At 44.5% G+C, this 19491-nt stretch overlaps 1 protein-coding gene across 1 annotated transcript in view; it reads right to left on the bottom strand.

The window, feature by feature from the left end:
• The window catches only part of Cemip (cell migration inducing hyaluronidase 1), a 74709-nt gene that overhangs the window by 11162 nt on the left and 44056 nt on the right, over positions 1 to 19491 (bottom strand). The window contains exons 15-23 of the mRNA XM_026388107.2: positions 18695 to 18823; positions 16169 to 16254; positions 15046 to 15177; positions 11446 to 11481; positions 11209 to 11364; positions 8431 to 8611; positions 6960 to 7175; positions 3028 to 3239; positions 1991 to 2176 (exon numbers count right to left, since the gene is read on the bottom strand). Coding sequence (XP_026243892.2) covers positions 1991 to 2176; positions 3028 to 3239; positions 6960 to 7175; positions 8431 to 8611; positions 11209 to 11364; positions 11446 to 11481; positions 15046 to 15177; positions 16169 to 16254; positions 18695 to 18823 — 1334 coding nt within the window. The remainder of the gene's footprint in view (positions 1 to 1990; positions 2177 to 3027; positions 3240 to 6959; positions 7176 to 8430; positions 8612 to 11208; positions 11365 to 11445; positions 11482 to 15045; positions 15178 to 16168; positions 16255 to 18694; positions 18824 to 19491) is intronic.

Raw genomic sequence — 19491 nt, 5'->3', positions numbered from 1 at the left:
ACACCGCCTCTTGGAGATGGGTGTGGCCTGCCAAAATGCCAGTTAACCTGTTTACTGCAAGACCCCTGCCACACCAGAGAAGCAAGACTCCTCCGGCTGAAATCTTATCCCTGCCTTTGATATACTCCTCCTATCAGGACTAGAAGACCTAACAGATGCTCTGCTTCATCTAATTTCTAGCTCTATCTCTATTTCTTACTAATTATTTCAGACTTTTTTCTTCCCAGGCAACTCACATCTCCTGAGCAGGAACCTACCCTGGCAGGGTGCTAGTCATCCCACAATAAGGGTGCTTGCCTAGATTTCATGAGGCCTTGGGTTCCATCTCCAACACCAAAAAACCCAAATAACTCCAAAAGTTTGGATAAAAGATGTTTGATTCATTTAGTGGCAGTTTCCACTGGAAAAAAATTCACATCTTTGGGGCATCTCATTTCCCACAATCTTAAAAGAAGAAGAAAATATGCATGGATGATGTCACAGGGACTCACTGACATTTGTTGTTTTAATGATAATACTTTCCTCTGGTGTGTGTGGGATATCTATTCCTCCTCCTCTAGCTTTTATATACAGGAATTTTTTTAGATATTCCTGGACCCATCCTTTGTCCACTTCTCATCTGATTGATGGGTTTGGGGCATATGGTTTGCCCCATCTACCCTTCTATACCCTAAATTTTGGGGGCTGGGCCTGTGATTGTGTGGTACTGGCCCAGCCAGGTGGGTAAAACTGGGGACAGTGTTGGGAAGCTCTGTCCTCCAGTAGCTTCATCATCAGTAGAACAACTGAACAACTGAAGTGTCCTCTTCACCTGCTATTCGGTCTGCCCCACAGTTGCTTTGGAACTTATGCAGGAAAAGGGGGCATTATTTATTGTTTCTCAACCCCAACATTGTCCTTGTACTTCTGACCTTTAAAATTTAATTTAATTTTCCCTTCATTGAATGGATAGCTCTCTTAAAAAAAAAACACAACATCTGGTTTCTATTTACTTCTCATGGACTTTAAAAATAAGAATAGAAAAATGGGCCAGGTGCAGTGGTTGGCACCTGTAATCCCAGCAACACAAGAGGCTGAGGTAGGAAGATTGCAAATTCAAGGCCAGTCTTGACAATTTAGCAAGACTGAAATTAAAAGGGCTGGGGGTTGGGGATGTAGCTAAGTGTTGGATCACCCCTGGGTTCAATCCCTAATACCCTCCTCCCACAAAAGAGAATAGAAAAATGTCCATAAATGACCTTTTTACCCTGACTTGAGGGTTTCCGATCATCAGCTTCATCACTTTGAAGATGTATTGACATTCTTATGTCACTAAACTAAATTTCCATTTAAGGAAAGGGACCAAATAGCTCCCTTGTTGCCATGAACAGATACTCTGTTTCCATCATACCTCTGCTAAATAGAATCTAGGGTAGTTTAACAAAAGGCTGAGGGACTTTGGATACAGATGGTTGTAGGTTCAAATCCAGCCATGTTTGTGCTGAGGTCTTGGAGTAAATTACTCCTATTTTCTTTGTGTCTTCTTTGCCCATCTATAAATTAGGTGTAATGTCATTGGTCGTGACTGGGTGTTTTTTTTTTTTTTTAGAATAATGCACATTTTTGTTTTTATTTTTAATTCAGATTTGATGCCTTCATTTTTTTATGGGGGGGGTGGATAAATTCCCTACAATCCACAGGTATATTTAATAGAGTATTTAGTTCTTTCCTAGACTTGACAGCTTTAGAAATATGTGCATGATGCAGTCAGCCTTAGGATCAAAGCATATAGGAAGGGTGGGGATATAGCTCAGTTGGTAGAGTGCTTGCCTCACATGCACAAGGCCCTGGTTCAACCCCCAGCACCAAAAAAAAAAAAAAAAAAAAGGATATAGGAAAGTGTTCTGCATTAGCTGGCATTTACTATCTGGTTGTTTTTAGGATTATGGAAAGGCCAGGGGGACAAAAGGAGAACAAGTCACTTCCCCACAGGCAGTGGGAGCCTCCTTACCCTGAGTCCTCATCCCAGTAGTAGTGGCTCCTGCCAGGATAGCTCTGCTCCAATTTGTCCATCTGCAAGGTCCTCACAAAGGTGCCCGTCTTAGATGTTTGCTTCAGCAGGCGATTATGAACATCCGAGAGAATGGAAAATGTGGTTCCTCGTGGGTAGCAGAGCCCCACTCGAATCCAGTCCCCCCTAGGACCAGAAGTAGAATCAGTTCCAAGCAAGGATGTCCAGGCCCTAGGGACCTGGGGTGCCCTCCAAGAGACACCAAAGAATTTTTGTATGGGAAATATTGAGAAGATCTTGCTGTTGGTAATGGGTAATGACTGAGTCCCTGAGTGCTCAAGAGGAGAGGGAGAGGTGGCAGCTTCCAGTGAGCATGGAGGCCCACTGGAGTAGGCTGGCTGTGGGCTCCAAGGCCTGTGCTGGGGGTGCTCCCTATGGAACTTTGGTTGGGAAAGGCATTCTTTCAACTGGACTATGGTTCAAAGCATAGGACCTGAGGGATCTAGGTTCATCCCCTTCCTGGTCAGGACTGTAAGGCCCATTTTATCTCTAGGTCTCATTTTCTGCATCAGATAAATATCTGTCTTACAAGGGTAGTGTGACAAGCAAATAATGCACAAAGAAAACACTTGAACTTAAACACAAAAAAGAGGATGCAGATGCCCTTGGCCTAGTCAGTTTCCCTCACAGATCTTCATTTCCCTCTCTGTGAATCAGCAACAGTAATATCTATTCATTTTTGCCATTTCTTGAGTGGTTGGTAATTGCAGATGCTGGGTGACATACCTGTTACACATTTATTATCTTACTTCTTCTCTGAATTCTGGTGAGGTCATACAATCCCCACCCCACAAAGGTGAATGAACTAAGGTTAGATGTCTTTTCAAGGTCACCCATGCTGAGTAGGGGCTCAACCTGTTTTTAACTCCTGAAGGATCTGAACCCTCCAATGCCTCCTGCAGGGATCACATTGGCTTAGCCTTGTCACCACTGTCTTGTGCTCAGCTGGCGCAGCCATCCCCAGGTCACCCACTCACTTGTTGAAATTGATGAGCCAGATGGCCAGCTCAGCAGGGGCCGTCTGGTCCCAGTGGATGGTGTAGCCCTTCTGCAAGGTAATGACTGGCTGATACTGCTGGTAATGGGTGCTCCTGGTGAGGGCCCCCTCCAGGTAAAGAGGATGGGTAGGGAAGTCATTCTTGATGATCTTCATTCTCAGGTTGCTGGTCTTGTAGGCCTGAATGTACATCTTTTAAAACCCAAAAAGGAAATGCACAAGGAGGCGATTACAAGGGATTATTCCAAGAGCAGCGTCTGGTTAACATCTGACTAAAGACAGCAGTTTCAAAAGCACTTTCTCTTCACAGAGCCCTTTTTAGAAGGCTTGAATGAAAGGAAGGCCAAATAAGGGGACATCTCTTTCTGCTGGTGGATGCAGCCCAAGCAGAACTGTATAATCCAGCTAATGCTTTCTGTGCATCTTAAAAAAAAAGTGCTCTGTTAAGTAGCACTTGGGGAGAGTTTGCTTAGTATTCAGAGAAGTATTCTGGTAAAAGGAAGGACATGTGGAAGGAGAAATAAGGGCAAAAAGACTTTTCTAATTCTATTGAAAATGCAGCTGATGCTTAATTGACCATTGCTCTGATTGCATTTGAGTGTGTACCTGGGTGTGTTGCCCTACTTCTACCTCTGACTCTAGTGTCTGTCCCTTGTGGTCAGCCCATGTGCACGGGATGAGTGCATGGTGTCTCATTCAGAGAAAAACATTGAAAGCAATACTATCAGCCACTGAATCCCAGGGACCAGCCTTCGTTTAAAACATTGTCCTGTTTTATGTTAAGTCCCATATTTATAGTGTGGCATCCATTTTGGTTTAAATCTGGAATGTCCCACAAAAGCTCATGTGTTGAAGTCTTGGTCTCCAATGCAGATGTGTTTAGAATTGGAACTTTGGGGAAGTGATTGGATCATGAGGGCTCTGATCTCATCATTGGATTGATGGGTTCATAATTGAAGGGACTATTGGGAGGTGGTGGAAAATGTAGGAATGGGGCCTCACTGGAGGAAGTAGATCACTGGAGGCATGCTTTGGAAAGGTATTTCTTGTCCCCAGGCCCTTTTCCCCTGCTTCCTGTGTGTCACAATGTGAGTAACTTTCCTCTGCTACACTCTTCTGCTATTATGTTCTGCTTTGCCTCAGGCCCAGAGCAATGAAGCCGGACAACCATGGACTGAAAAATGAGCCAAAATAAACCTTTCCACTTTTTAAGTTTTTTCTCAGGTATTTTGTCACAGTGACAAAAAGTTGACTAACAACCTGTAAAGCTGTGGCTAAAAGAGACCATCATACAATGTATAATAAAGTTATGCCTTTGGAAAGAAAGGATTATTTTCCCCTCTAGTTTTTATCACAGACAAAGATAGAGAAATTCCAACCCTGCCCACCTTATAGACTTGCCATGGACATCAAAAGGTAAAAGGTCTATTAAATATTTTTGTTTATTTGTGGTTCTGAGGATTAAACTCAGGGCCTTATGCATGTTAGGTTAGTGCTCTACCATTGAGCTGCATCCTTAGCCCTTTTTGTTTTCTTATTTTGAGACAAGCCCTTGCTAAATTGCCTGGGCTGGCCTCAAATTTGTGATCCTCCTGCCTCAGCCTACCAAGTAGCTAGGATTACAGGCATGTACCACCATGCTTAGCTGTTAAAGCACATTCTAAGCTATAACACAAAGGGGGGGGAGATTATTAGTAATAATCATCCAGTAGCCAGTTATGATAACCCAGCAACCTCTGATAATCAGCCCTTTTCTACAGAAGATAAGTAATGTATCAGAAAGAGAGGGAGGGAAGGAAAAGGAAGGCCTCACATAGGATACCAAGTCTTTTTTTTTTCCCCCAGTCCTGGGAATTTAACCCAGGGGTGCACTACCACTGAGCTATATCTTTTGCCCTTTTCACATTTTATTTTGAGACAGTCTTGCTAAGTTGCTGAGGCTAGCTTTGAACTTGTGATTCTCCTGCCTCAGCCTTTCAAGTGGCTAGGATTACAGTTGTGTGCTACAGTGCCTAGCACAATACCAAGTCTTAGCACAGTGATGCTGTATATTGCCAAGAGTATGGATACATGGTTGTAGGATTTGGCCATCCTTCAATTTTCCAAGCCATGATATCCATCTATCAGCTCCCCTCTGACTCTACCTCCCTTCTTATCCTCCTTAGATCATTCCCATTAGCATCTTGGCCCTTGCCTTATCCACACATACAGCAGAATCCTTGCCTTGGATCATTCCACCTCTTCTCCCAGGGCTCTTGAGCACAGCTGAGAAAACCCCTTGGCCTGGGAGAGAGGTGCCTCTCAAATGCACCAGCTCTGATCTCCACCGGGTTTTCAACACCACCAGGCGCTCCTGCCCCATGACTCTTGCCAACATTTTCCACGCTCTTCAGCAGCTCTTCCACATCCCTCTTCTGCATCTTTATCACTCTCTGCAGGCCATCCTCCTTAGGCCCACTCCCTGAATTCTCAACACATGATCTCACTGTCTCCTGCAGAAAGAGACACTCTCCTTCCTGCCCCTGCTCCCTGCCCTTGCTTTCCTCTGGTCCCTCCTCTTGCTAATACTAGCCCCTCCCACCTTTGGTACCCTCTTCCTCAGCTGCACCCTGTGCCTACTTTGCCTCTGTGATGCTTTCCCCTCAGCCTGGCACTAACTCCCTCTGCTATCTCTCTTTACCCCCCAAACTGCATTTAGCTGTACTCTAATGCCCCAATTCTTGACACCTGGCAATAAAAATGCTGGCCTTATAAGGAGGAGCCATGAGACAGCTCCTTCATTCGTACACATCTACTTCCCCCCTGGACCACTCACTATGCTTCCCCTCTTCATCTGAGAAATCTTCATTTTCTCAGGTTCCCTCTTTTTGCATTCATCAGTCATTCATCTAAATAATGGCAGTAATAATACCACAATAATGGCTAACTCATACTTATGGTCCTGCCCCATTCCTGGTGCTATCCAGACCTGCATTGTCCCCTATAGTAGCCACTGGCTTTGGAAATAAGGCCAATGTGGCTCAGGACTGGATTTTTAAATTTTATTTTAATTAATTTAAGTTTCAAAATCAAAGCAATGTAAAATATATTTTTTCCTATTAAACACAAGTTGATAGTTTTGGTATGCCTGCTTTTTATTTTGTTGCCAATTGACATTCTAAATGAGTGAGCTATAAATATAAAATAAATGTAGGGCTTTGAAGTCTTAGAACAGAAAAAAAGTAAAGTATTTCATCAGTAATTTTATGTGGATTACATGTTGAGAGAGTATTTTGAGTATACTTATACAAACTATTATTAAATTAAATTTTATTTATTTATTTATTTATTTTTCAATACTGGGAATTGAACCTAAGTGGGCTTTACCACAGACCTACATCTCTAGAGCCTTTTTTTTCAACACAGGGTCCTGCTAACTTGTACAGGCTGCCATGGAACTTGCAATCCTCCTGCCTCAGCCTCCCAAGTCACTGGGATTACCCACATGTGCGGCTGCACCCAGCTTGCATTATATTTCTACTGCATAGGGCAGATGAAGCATTGATTTTATTTTCACCATCCGAAGTCACCTCTAAAATCTCATTAAGAAGGTTCAACTATTATCCCAATTTTACAGATGCAGAAGTTGAAGCATCAAGAGTAGAAGCAATTTGCTCACTGTCACATAGTAAGTGCTAGAGCCTTACTTGAATCCAAACATCTAGCCCTAAATCTAAGCATTCTGCCACAAAGTGTTTCAATTTTGATTTTGTGAAAATCTTTCTAGGTGTGGGGAAAAATAAAAACAAAGAAAAAAAAAGAATTCTGTATCTCTTTTTGGCCCAACGCAAAGCTGGACACACTGCAGGCACTCACTGAGTATGTATTGCATGAGTGTGTGAGGGAGTGACCCACCCCAGGGGACATTCCCACCTGTGCATAGCGCCCACTGCAGATGGCCCCTCTCCAGTCAGGAACATTGATGCAGTCTGGATGCCGGACCAGCCAGTTGTCATCCTTGGTGAGGTAGGAACCAGGGTACTCAGACACAGAGCCATCGACGTCATGGAATACGGACGTCTTATCCCCATCCATGTCCAGCTGGTTGAACCAGGGCCCAGGCTCTCCAAAGAACACTCTGGAAGTAATCTGAACAGATCCCAGGAAAATTAGGCCGGGCCAGAAGGTGAAGGGAAGCTATAGCCGTCATCAGGCCAGGGTAAAGTTTCCGATTTCCGCTGACATTACAAACCAGCCAAACCAAAGATGCTCTTGGGCACTGTAGGAAACCGCATGGCTGACCTCTGCTATGGAGCCGGAAGAACAGCCAAAGTTCACCATGCCTCATTCTCAGACCCAGCATGTAACTTTGGCTTCTGCTCACTGGAGGGCTGGTTGCCATGGTGACCTCGGAGATGGGTCTGAACCCTAAGTCCAGCCTATAGTTCCTGCACAGATGGGAGGAGGGGGACTAGCAATGAGAGAGAGAGAGAGAATGTGTGTGTGTGTGTGTGTGTGTGTGTGTGTGTGTGTGTGTGTGTGTGTGAAGGGTGGGGACGGGATGGTGAATGTTTGTATAAGGATGTGTACACACACATATGGGGTGTACGTGTATGTAAAGGTTGAGTGTGCTGAGTATGTGGTGTGTTTCTGGGTCACAGTTCTGCAGCACAAGCCCTTCAAGATTTCAGCAATTCACCTCTTTCAGGCTCTCAGTGGCCTGAGTGAAGAAATTAAGTCACTTAAGTTTCACATCCTGCCAGTTGTCACTGGCAAACAGGAAGAGGCAGGAGCAGGGAAGAGGAGAAAGGAGACAGGAAGGAAGAAGGGAAGGGGAGGAGGGAAAGGCCTGGGAATCCATAACCCAAAGAAAATGTGCCATGAGATCTGGACCTGCCTGGTGTCACTAGCAGCCCTGTTCTGATCTCCTCACCTTTTGCTCCTAGTTTGCTGGCTCTGCTATGGCCAGGAGGCCCCTGTTTACACTTTTCTCTCAGGGTGAGATTAAACAGGACATCTTTGGCAAAGACTTCCCTTGGAAACTGCTGGGGTTTAGATTATTTTTGCCAACTCAGGTGGTCTGGTCACCAGACCCAGTATGTCAAAGCCTTGGAGGAACAGCCTCAGAACCCTAAGTCCAGCCTACAGTTCCTGCTGAGGCATAAGTGGGTTCCAATCAGGGAGGGCGAGCGGGTACTTACCAAGACTTGACCCATGGGGTGACCTATGCCTGTACTTTTCCAGTTTGGAAACAGAACTAACTGGGACATGGCCCAGCCTACTTGGAGGAGGCTATTCAACCCCTGTGGTGGTGGCAACAGCTCAATCTCCAAGCCCTGGGGGACTTGTGAATCACCATCTAAAGTCTGGGTTGGCTAGGAGGCTGTCCTGGCGCCTCACTTACCGGGACGTCCTCAAAGGCAATGTTGGTCACGTTGTTGTGAGGGCAGCTCTGCCAGGCGTTGTTCAGGCGGAAGGCCAGGGCACTGGTGTGCCGTCCCTCCAGGGCAGCAAACTTTCGGAAGGTGCAGTTCTGGATGTTGATGGGGCCATCATAGAACTGGATTCCTCTAATTGGAAAATTCCTGTGGAGTTAGGAAGTCAGCCATCAGTTTGAATGTTATGTTTGTCTCTTCTGAGGAGGGTGGCAGGAGAAACTTTCTGGGTAAAACCAGTCCTGGTCCCCACCTCCAGCAATTTCCCCAACCCCAAATCATTATTGATTCATTAATTAATCTACCGAGAAAGCATGTATTGACACAGCAAGTGTTAATGAATGATTGCTGGATGAATGACCAGGTGGACAGATGGATGGATGGATAAGAGGATAGATAGGTAGATGGATGGATGGATGGGATGAGTGGATGGATGGACAGATTGGTGGATGGATGGATGGGTGGATGGATGGGTGGATAGGTGAATGGGTGGACAAATAAATACTCATCTAATTGCTGGCATGAGGCTTAGGGGAAGACCCTCTATTCAAATATTTCCCCCAACTTTTCCATCATATGAAGAATCATTGGGTAAATACTATAAATGCTACTGGAGGGTGCCAATATTATATCCACTGGGAAGGGAGTACTGTTACTCATTAACGCCTTAGTTTTAGTTGCTATAACAATGTAATCAGATTAAGACTCAGAAGTTTCTCCTTGTGAATTGGCAATGTGGCCTGGGAAATTGAGGGGAAAAAAAGACACAGAATGGAAGGTGATAAAAAAAATATCTGCAATGCAATTTTCCAAGCATCTCTAAAAAAAAGACAGCCCTTGCTGAGAAGCAAGACTATAGAGTGACAGAGGGTCCCAAGAAATCCTGACACCCAGAAGGCAGGAGAAAGAATATGGTAAGGGCTGGAGAAGAACCAGACTTAGAAACTGCCTTGGCCTGGCAGGAGGAGGTTGCCCAGAGGTGCTGCTCCCATGTGCCTCAGACTCCTGAGCAGATTATAGGGAGCCAGGGCCCACGAGGTACCAAATGGGCTTCCTGTGGCCTTTATTGGCCCTTGGACCTTCAAGTCTAGCATTGTGCTTATACTGGTGTCTCTTCCTTTGTGTTGATAACTTTCTACAGGGAACATAAAAAAAGGGTGGGAAGAAGGAGTAGAAAACAGATATGGATCTGTCGCTTAGAAGACCACTATCCCATTTCCCAACTTGGGCCCCCTCCATTCCAGCATGACTCTGGAAAAAAGTCCCTGCTCACATCAATCTTGTCAACCCAACTTCAGTGGACACCACAAGCTCCTTGCATTTTATGTGTTTAATTTATAACTTATTAATGCTATCACCTTGAATCCTGATTCTCATGGAGTGGTTCCATGCATTTTACCATTGAAGGTATTTTAGGGACAGCCCATTCTTGTAAGCTCTAAACTTAAATTATATATTACCTTTACCTTCAGACTCTAACCCGGTTCTATTCAGCATGAATCTACTGTGATTGGGACTGTACAGTCCCAGGTTCCTGCTTTGAAATGCAGTGTGAGGAACCTTCCTGAATCTGACAGAACCTTCAGATGTCCTTAAACAAGACCATCTCTGGACTCAGCAGAACATTCCAGCCCTAGGAGGCTGGGAACTCTCTGCCATGAAATCCTTAATATGCAGACCCAGAGTCACTTATCAATGTGATGGAAGGGACTGCTATATTTCTTATGTGAGACAGAAACAAGGACTTCTCATTAGTTCATATCCCAGGAGACCAGAATCAGCCTTTGCAAAGTCCCTTACAATATGCACCTCCACTCAGCTGGGACATCCTATGTCTGTATATATTTTGTGTCCTGACTCTAGCACAAGGGGATTATATTTCCTTAGGGAAGAAACCACAGGGAAAAAAGCAGGGCTGAGCTTATCACAGGGAACCCTGGGACAACAGCATTGCTGGTGAGCTAGAGTCTTCCTCTCTGGCTTGAATTCACATCTGGGCAGAATTAGCAACAGAAGGGGAGGGAATCCTCCCTGCTCACCCAGGCTGTGCTTTCCAAGGAACTGACTGAGTACATTGCTCTGTTGCCCAGCCACCTAGTCATCATCCAGCCTTCATTTGATCTCCTCAAGTTAGGAGCAACAGAGCTTTCAGGACAGTCCTGCTATTTTAATTGTTGAACAAATCTGACTGCTAGCAAAGTATTTCCTGAACTAAATCAGTTCTAACCCTCAAGCCCCTGGGAAAACTTGCCTTATCTCTTGTGGGCATGGCAGCACTAAGAATGTGTCTACCCAAGGATAATCCCATCTCCTGGTTGAAGATCCCAGTCTACATGAGGCATGGCTGTGGGTTTTGCCACCCTCCAATTTATTCTCCTGTAAGAGTGCTCTGTCACTTTTCCATCCTCAGAAATGAATAAAAGTCTCCAAGTGAACCTCCTATTGGAGAAGACCAGGACCCACAGTCCCACATTGTGGAAATGATATTCTCATTATCATAGACCAGGGCCATATTATGCGTTCTGATGGCCTTGCTATCCTATTGATTCAAATTCAATGTTGTTGGCTTCTGTCTCCCTGATCCAGATTCCACCTCTTCATTGCTAGTCTCAATCACCTCAGTTATGTCTCTGGACAGAAAAATTCATAGTCAACAGAGAGAAATCACCCACAAATGTTTTCCTTCCATTGCTGTCACTTAGGTTAAGCCACACAAAACCAAGTGACTATCACAGTTGCAAACGTACTGGCCAATAGGGAGGGTTCTTCCACTGTGGTCCAAGCCTCCAGGGCCCCAGATCCTGTTGTCCATCATTTCCGTTCCCACGTTGCCACTCTCACCAACAAACAAGCTGTTCTTTATCTCCTGCTTGGAGCCATCATCATATGGGAATGTTCCACCACTGTAGAGAGAAAATGTTTGGGGTGAAAAGTCTAGAGACAAATTCCCATAAAGGACCAAGCACAAGGACAGTTGTTCTTACCTGGCCAGGGTCAGGCCAATGCCATTGTCAGCAAACCTGAGGACAAGAGCAGAGAGTCAAGATGTGTTCCATGCTTATCAAAGTCATGTACACAGTTTGACTTTGGAGAGGGAATTGTGATTCTGTACTCTGCAAAGTAAGGGGACAGTCTGAATCCACTCCCATCTGTGTCTGACTCCAGAGAGAAAACAGTGACCCCAGTAGTCTTACCTTCAGTAAGCCATGGGCAGGCTCAGTTTCATAAGTCTCCCTCCCCAGCCCACCATCTGCAATTGCAGGTCTAATAGGGGATTTATCCAAGAGAACCTGGAGGGGTTCACTCTCAGGGCCAGCATTGGGGACAGGTGAGTTATGTGACTTGCCATCCTTACTACTGTTTCAGCCACAACAGCACAAAAACTAAATTCCTAGTTCCTGGAATTCAGAAAGATGCTGGTTCTGAGAAAAGCATGAAGAAATTTTGCAATTGCACTGTGGTCACCTACTCTGCTGCTTTCTCACTCTACCCTTTTTAAGTGTCCAGGTGAGCATGCTTCTGGAGGGAGTCTGGTCCCACCTGACAGATGATCATACAGGACCTGAGCTGAGTCTGGGTCTATGCTGTCTTCAAGTCCTCCATCCTGAGGCAGATAGTACCACTTTTCTGTTCCTTCCACCTGTCCTGGACATCCTGCCAGGCTCATTTTCTCTAAGTGCCATTGTCACCAATCATTCTCTGTTTCCTACACCTCCAGTGGCTTCATATCACCTACACTCCCAAGCCCAAGTCTTACCCTTGCATTTAAGAGCCTAGTGAGTCCATGTTTCCTTCTGTTTTAGCATATTGAGCTGATTCTGGTGGCTTGAATGCTCTCTAGTTCCCAAGAGCACTTTGTTTGTTTGTTTATTACTGAGTTGTGCATTTTTAATTTTTTCCATGCTTTTTTATTGGTGCATTATAGTTGTACATGATGGTGGGATTTGCTGTTACATATTTGTTCATGCACATAATATAACAATATAATTTGGCCAATAGCACTCCTCGGTATTTCTCCTTTCTTTCCCCTCCTCCCTCCCTCTGGTCCTTTTCCTCTACTCCTTTTGATTTTCATGAGAGAACACTCCCCCTCACCTTTCTTTTGTTTTTTATTCTCTGGCTTCCACATATAAGAGAAAACATGCGACCCTTGACTAAATGCACTTTTTCATCCTCTGAGTACTTTATTTTAGGACATATGCATTCCCCCTCTTTGGAGATCCATCCAGTTCAAATCAATTATTCAAGATCCATCTTCCAGAGCATCATATTTTCCAGTTCATTTCTAAAGCTTCTTGATTCTTGTCTCCCAGATGTGAACCAGCCCCCGAGCTTTTCCACATCGTCACCACCCACCTCCCTGCATTCCTGTAGTTCCCTCATTCTTTATTGTGTCCCCGGGAAAGACTAACAGCTTGCCTCTCCACCAAAATGCTGGTGATTCTATAATCAGTCACTCTTCCTACCTATGCTTCCAAAATTTGCAGCATTTTTACTATTTCACATACATCTCAAACTCAATAGGTTTAAAACAATGCAATGATCTTCTAGCAGACGTGCTCACCATTCCAAAGACTCAGTTTCAGCAAAGTTCTCATTATTTATAATCCTTTCTCATTGGCATTATCGTGGTAATACCTCTGCTGGCTTTCCTACCTCCAGGAGAGCCCCCTCCCATCTGTGCCTCCATCCAGTGATCACCACAGTGACCTTCCTGAAAAGGCCACATTGACCAAATGCCCAAAGTTCTCAAAAGGGATCCCCATCTTCTGTCAGTCCCTGACCACATACAATGTGGGATTGCAGCCATCGTGCCAGTCCAGCATGGAGCTTCTTTAGAATGAGTCTGATGGAGCATTAGAAGAGACAGCCCCACAGGCAGAAGATCATGACCATTTTTCTTGCTGTCCCAAGTCTGGCATTTACTGTCTCTATAGGGAACCTAAACTCTGAAATGCCCAAGAAATCAGAACCAACAAATTCTCTGGACATTTGCAGAGAATTTCAGCATTGATGCCATCTAGTTTCTTTTCTACCAGGGCCCCCATCTGCCTCCTAAATAGTATCCTTCTCAAGTGCCATTGGCTTCTGCTCTACAGCTAAGCAAATGATTTCATCGAATAGTATTCCATATTATAAGAAAGTTCTCACTTCTTCTGAACTGAAATATGCCCTCTAATGCCAGTTAGAGTAAGCCTTCCCCCTCTTCTCCTAAATTCCTTCAAAAATTCAGATTGGCTCTCTTCTTTCCCTTCCCCTCTTTTAAAAATAAATGACTCCTCTTTCCTTATGAGGAGCAAAGTTCCCTCCATCTCTTGGCAGCAATCCTATCTCCCAGAACATCTTTCAGGGTGTGCTTGGTACTCATGCGTCTCCCAGCCTACAGTCAGCCTCTCCCCAGATTTCTGCTTTTCAAGGCAGCCTCTTTCCTTCTTCTGTCAATTTAGTGTCTCTGTTTCCCTCTTTGCATGCTTTTTATTTCCTTTCATTCCCTTTGCTTTTATCTCCTATACAAAGTTTCTGACACCCTCCCCCCATACACACACATACACCTTTTTTGTTACTGGGGATTGAACTCACAGGTGCTCAACCACTGGGCCACATCTTCAGCCCTTTTTATTCTTTATTTTGGGACAGATTCTCTCTAAGTTGCTCAGTTTTTATTATTTATTTTGAGACAGGGTCTCTAAGTTGCTTTGGGCCTTGCAACTTAGCTAAGGCTAGCCTCGAACTCACAATCCTCCTGCTTCAGCCTCTCAAGTGGTTCTGATCTCCCATTTTTATCACAAAAGTCAGACAAAGGGGCTGGAGTTGTAGCTCAATGGTACAGCACTTGCTTAGCATGTGTGGGGTACTGGGTTCGATTCTCAGCACCACATAGAAATAAATACAATAAAAGTCCATCAACAATAATGAAAAAAATTTTTTAAAAAAGTCAAATGAAGAGAACACTTCATGATACTCCCACAAAATAAATTCCTGCTCAGCTCCTGTCACTTTGGTATTTGTCCAGTGTGACCAGTGGCTTTATATGGGGCCTTATCTCAGAACTCAGTATTCTTGGCCTTTTTCACTGTGTCTTGGAAACCAACACCTTGGAGTATTGAGTCCTGGTTTGATTATTTACTTATTTGTGTGATGTTGGGAAACTCATTAAACTGAGCCTAGATTACCATCTTTAAAATGGAGATAGTAATTTATATTCTTGAAAACCGTGGTAAGAAAGAAATGCAACAAAGGCATTGGCATGTAGTAGGTGCCTTGAATATTCTGACTTTTTTCTTCTTCCATCTCTTAGTTGGCTGGCTGTGTGACCTTGAGAGAATGAAGCCAGTGACTATTTAGAGAAAAATCATGACTCCCAGCACCTGGCTCTGTGGGTTGAAGGCAATATGCTGTTTTGGGGTTATATTTTTTTATTTCTTCTGGCCATTGCCTGCTGCTGTTCTAATGCTTCTACCTCTCTGGGAGAGGCCAGAGGCTGATGTGTCTTGTTTCCTTTCTCTGACTTGTTCATACTCCAGATGGGGGGAGGATGGTTCATACCTCCTTTGTGCTAATGCTACACATCACTCACGACTCACCGGCAACTGTCCAGCCACACATCCCCACCACGTAGCCAGGCCCCATGGTCCTGGTTCTTGTAGGCTGTGAAGTGCTTGATGATGGCTGGCTCCCGGGGCTTCAGCGGGTCAGCATCCTGGTGAGGGCTGTATCTGGAATACCATGGGACAGATACGGGGTGTTGACAAGGATCTGCTGTACTGACTCCCTCCTGGGCTCTGTGAGCTCCTCTGTACTCATGGAGCCAGACAGCACTGAATAAACACTGATCAGCATTGCCTGGGCTCTGGGGTGAACTTTCTGAGCCCATCACAGAGGCAAGCAGGCTTTTCTCCAGGGCCCAACTCCAAGCAGACGCAAACATCACTTTTTTCATCCATCAGCACCACTAAGAGCTGTCCCTTAAGCGAGATCAACTCACAGAGGAAAGTTCAGACATCCAGTGCCATCCAGGCATGCAGTGCAGCCCCTGTGGCCTGGAAGGACAGTCTATGACACTCAGCTCTCCCATTAACTAGTGGGCAACTTTGAACTAGTGCCTTATTTTGGCACTTCTTAGCTACAAAATGTAGTGCTGAGCCCGGTGCATATTGGTGCCTCGTGTCCTGTGGGCATTGTCATGTTACTAGTGTTGCCCACTTTTGATGGAGACCAAACAACTTAGACCTTTTATAGAGTACTGGTTTTGATAATGACCCTCAGGTTTTGGCAGCACCTTTTAAAAGTTGTCTCTGGCTTTCAGCTGAGCTCCAGGTTGACTTATAGGCATAATCTACATGTTTGTTTATTTTTTTGTTTTAAATTTACAGTGAAATTCTTCCCTATTCTTTTTACTTTTTTTTTTTTTTTTATTCCAACCCCAACTGCCATGCTCTGGCCATTCCTATTGACTTTCTAGGTATTGGCTTTGCTGAGGGATCTAGAAACTTCTAAGAATTTTCAATCTCCTTTTGGCTACTAGAGACTGACTCCTAATTCAGACTTCACCCTGCTCAGATTTTTCACCATGGTACCTTCAGCAGTTAGTTCAATGCTGAGCCCATAGAAAGTTCTCAACAGGACTGATGAGGAAGAGATGAAGAAGATAAGGGAGTTGGACTGAGGGGTCACTATGGAGGGTGTGTCTTCCCAAGGGTCTGTTACCTGGCTGAGATGATAGATAGGAAGGGCCGCTTGTCCTTGGCAGAGGCCTCTGTGGTTTTGACTCCGTTGTCTATGATCATGCCAGCCTGGGGAGAGAGGACACTTCAGCTGCTATTGCAGACCACAGGCATCTTGTCACATCCAGCCTATTACAGCCTCCTGCATGTGCCAGTAAAACCATCATTTATGGAATAGAGGGTCTTCAGTGTACAGCAAAAAGAACCTACCTTGTTCTGTGTGACTCAGACCAAATATGGGGGGGGGGAGTGTCCTGTTTAAGGTGTAGATGAAGAAACTGAGTTCTAAAAAGTTTCTTTTCCAAGGCCCCATAGTCAAATCCTTACACAGAATCCACACTTCTTTCTATAGTTATTATCCTGGGCCCCAAATCAAGGACTTAAGGTATGCATTCTTGTGATGTGAGTCAGATGATATAGAATTAGACTCCTAGATCTATTCTCAGGAATTAGGACTTTAGAAAAATCAACCTACCCATCTACTGCTAAATATAGTAGAAAAGATATATAGAAAAATCAACCCACCCATCTACTGCTAAATATACTGCTCTGAGAGTATATTTATTTATTTATTTATTTATGTACTAGGAATTGGATTCAGGGGTGCTCTACCACTAAGTTATATTCCCAGTCCTTTTTATTTTTTATTTTGAGATAGCATCTTTCTTAGTTTCCCAGGCTGGCCTCCAACTTACAATCCTCCTGATTACAGGCATGAGCCACTGTGCTTGGCCTACTCACCTCTTTAGTCTTTGTCATCTGCAAAATGAGTTAATAACAACTATTTCACAGCAAGGCTATGAGGACGATTAAGATATACAGGAAAAGATACTTGGAAGAAGACCCACACACTGTGGTATAGGGCAAGGCTCACTAGTCATGAGCACCAATCAAGTTAATCCAGATGGAGGTCCTTTCCACTTATTTCCCACCTGCCTCAGAGGATGAGACTGGCTATCACCTGAAGTCTCACCCCCTATTTGCACCAGTGAGCCCTTGCCTATCCTCCCTTCTTCTTCCTTCTCCTCTCCTTCTCAGCTTCCCCACACCTCCCAGGTACTATGTGGCCCATCTCCCCTGCTCACAGGGAAGCTTCTCAAGGGACCAGAGATTGACAGTTCCCCACAAGAAGCCAACTCATTCTCCACTTTGTTCCCCTGCTCTACCACCAGCAGCATTATGGCCTCAGCACGTGCCTCTGTATGGGCACAACACTGATGCCCATGATAGCCTCAGAAATGCCCCACTGGAGACCCTGGGCAAATTCACCTCTGTCAAGGTAGTGCTGTTCTCCTCCATATCTCTACCTGTGGCCCCACAGAACTATCTTTCACCTTAGTCTCTGAGACATGCCACTGCCAGGGGTCTCCCCCAGGTGTAAGCACAAGGCTGCTCTGAGAGTATATTGCCTTTTTGTTCTTCTCTTGATTAAACCTTTAAAATATATATATATATATATATATATATATATATATATATATATATATATAAATTTATATATATATATATATATACTTTTTTTTTTTTTTTTTGGACCCAGGATGTATTCATTCCTCCCTAGGAGCTTCGGTTTCCTCCTCTGTACCATTAGGAATTAGACCAGGACACCAGTTTAAGAATGTGCTGCCCCAGCATCCTTGAGACCACCTCTGCCCAAAGAGCAGTACCTCTGATCTCAGCCTCTCCCAAGCTCCATTGCTGTGTTCCATGCTCAGGTCTGAACTGCTATCCCACTTGGAGGTCAGCAGATGCAATATCCTAGTCATCAACCTTTGCTTGATGCTTAAGAAATATTGAGAAGTGAATGAAGATATGGAGGAATATCTTGTTTCCTATATGCCTACTTAACTCTGTGTAGATCGAACAACCCATTCCCCGAGCAACAGAACAAGAAGGGAATAGGTGAGGATGCTGATGCCACTTTTGGAATCATGTTGATTTTCCTTAGCTTATGGGTCAAGACTAACTTTTCATAGTAAATACCAGCAATCCCTGCAAATGAATCACAAAATCAAATTCAGGTGCTCAGCCTAGGGGCTGCCAGGAGAAGCTGTCCTCCCCTCAGCCAGAGTGAAGCTGCATCTTGCTCCTTTTGGCTAGGCCCAGAGGTTGTTGATGTCAATGCAGGATCCACCATAGACTGTGGGATGTGGCAAGAGAACTTGGTGTGAAGCTGAGACCAGAGGTCTGCTCTGGGGACAGAGGTGGTCTCAAGGATGCTGATAAGCATATTGATAAGCCGATGATCTGATCTAATTTTAATGGTACAGATGAGGAAACTGAAGTTCCTAGAGGGGAACGGCTATGCCTTAGGCCAAAAAAAATTTTTTTTTAAGGCTCCCACCATAGGAAACTCTTATAAAGAATGGTCAGTGGCTAGCAGGCTTGGGAAACTGCTGTTTTCTTCCAGATTGGTGCTAAGAGTGCAGTTGTTTCAGCTCTAATCATCTGCAGACCCAGGAAGAGGACAGATACGCAGGCCAGGGAGGTGCTGTCTGGAAAGACTTACCCGGTAGTTGGAATGTGCTCGATTGTTATGGAATTTTCCCAGTGGAATGTGTTCTGAATAACCTGGGGAGTACATTCCCACAGAGGGGCCTGTCGGTACATGGTGAAAAATGAACCAAAATCCAGTTTCCTGTTGAGACAGAGCACAAGAAAGTCACATAGTTCAGCGCCAATAGGCAGCTGCTCAGGATGACCAAGTGGCCCCCACTGGGGTGGGTGTAATACTACGACCCCTTCTCCACTTGCCAACCAAGCAACTCCATGTGGTCCAGTGCTTGAAGGGAAACAGCAAAATATTTGAGGTAAGAGTAGCTTGTGAGGTCCACCCTGATAAAACTCTAACATTTATTCTACTCTATCTCTGAATTGCTGGGTTTCAGAGATACTACGCAGGTTAAACTCCTCTTCCTGATGCACCAGGAAGTATTCTCACCTTTTCCCTTCATTCTGCAAATATGGAAACTCCAGAGAGCACCAGTTGGGCCAGGGTCACAGGTATAGTAAGTCTGTATAGACAGAACACTATGCTCACATCTGGCACACTATGCCCAGTTGTGTGTGCCCCTGGACACCTAGTTCTCTCTGCCTTAGTTTCCTCCTCAATCAGATGGGAATAATAATCATATCTAGGCCACAGTGTGGATGCAAGAATCAGATTTCATTAATTTACAACAGTAACATGCCAGGCACCCTTCTAAGAAAAAATAATTAAATTCTAAGAACAAGTTATTATATATAAAGTGCTTAGTACTCATTATCTATGGTTACCAGGATTATGAAGTGACAGAGCTGTCATTT

Source organism: Urocitellus parryii, chromosome 6, assembly GCF_045843805.1.
Source record: "Urocitellus parryii isolate mUroPar1 chromosome 6, mUroPar1.hap1, whole genome shotgun sequence".
Taxonomy (NCBI): domain Eukaryota; kingdom Metazoa; phylum Chordata; class Mammalia; order Rodentia; family Sciuridae; genus Urocitellus; species Urocitellus parryii.
The sequence above is the reverse complement of the archived record's forward strand: the minus strand, read 5'-3'. Positions and strand labels throughout refer to the sequence as shown.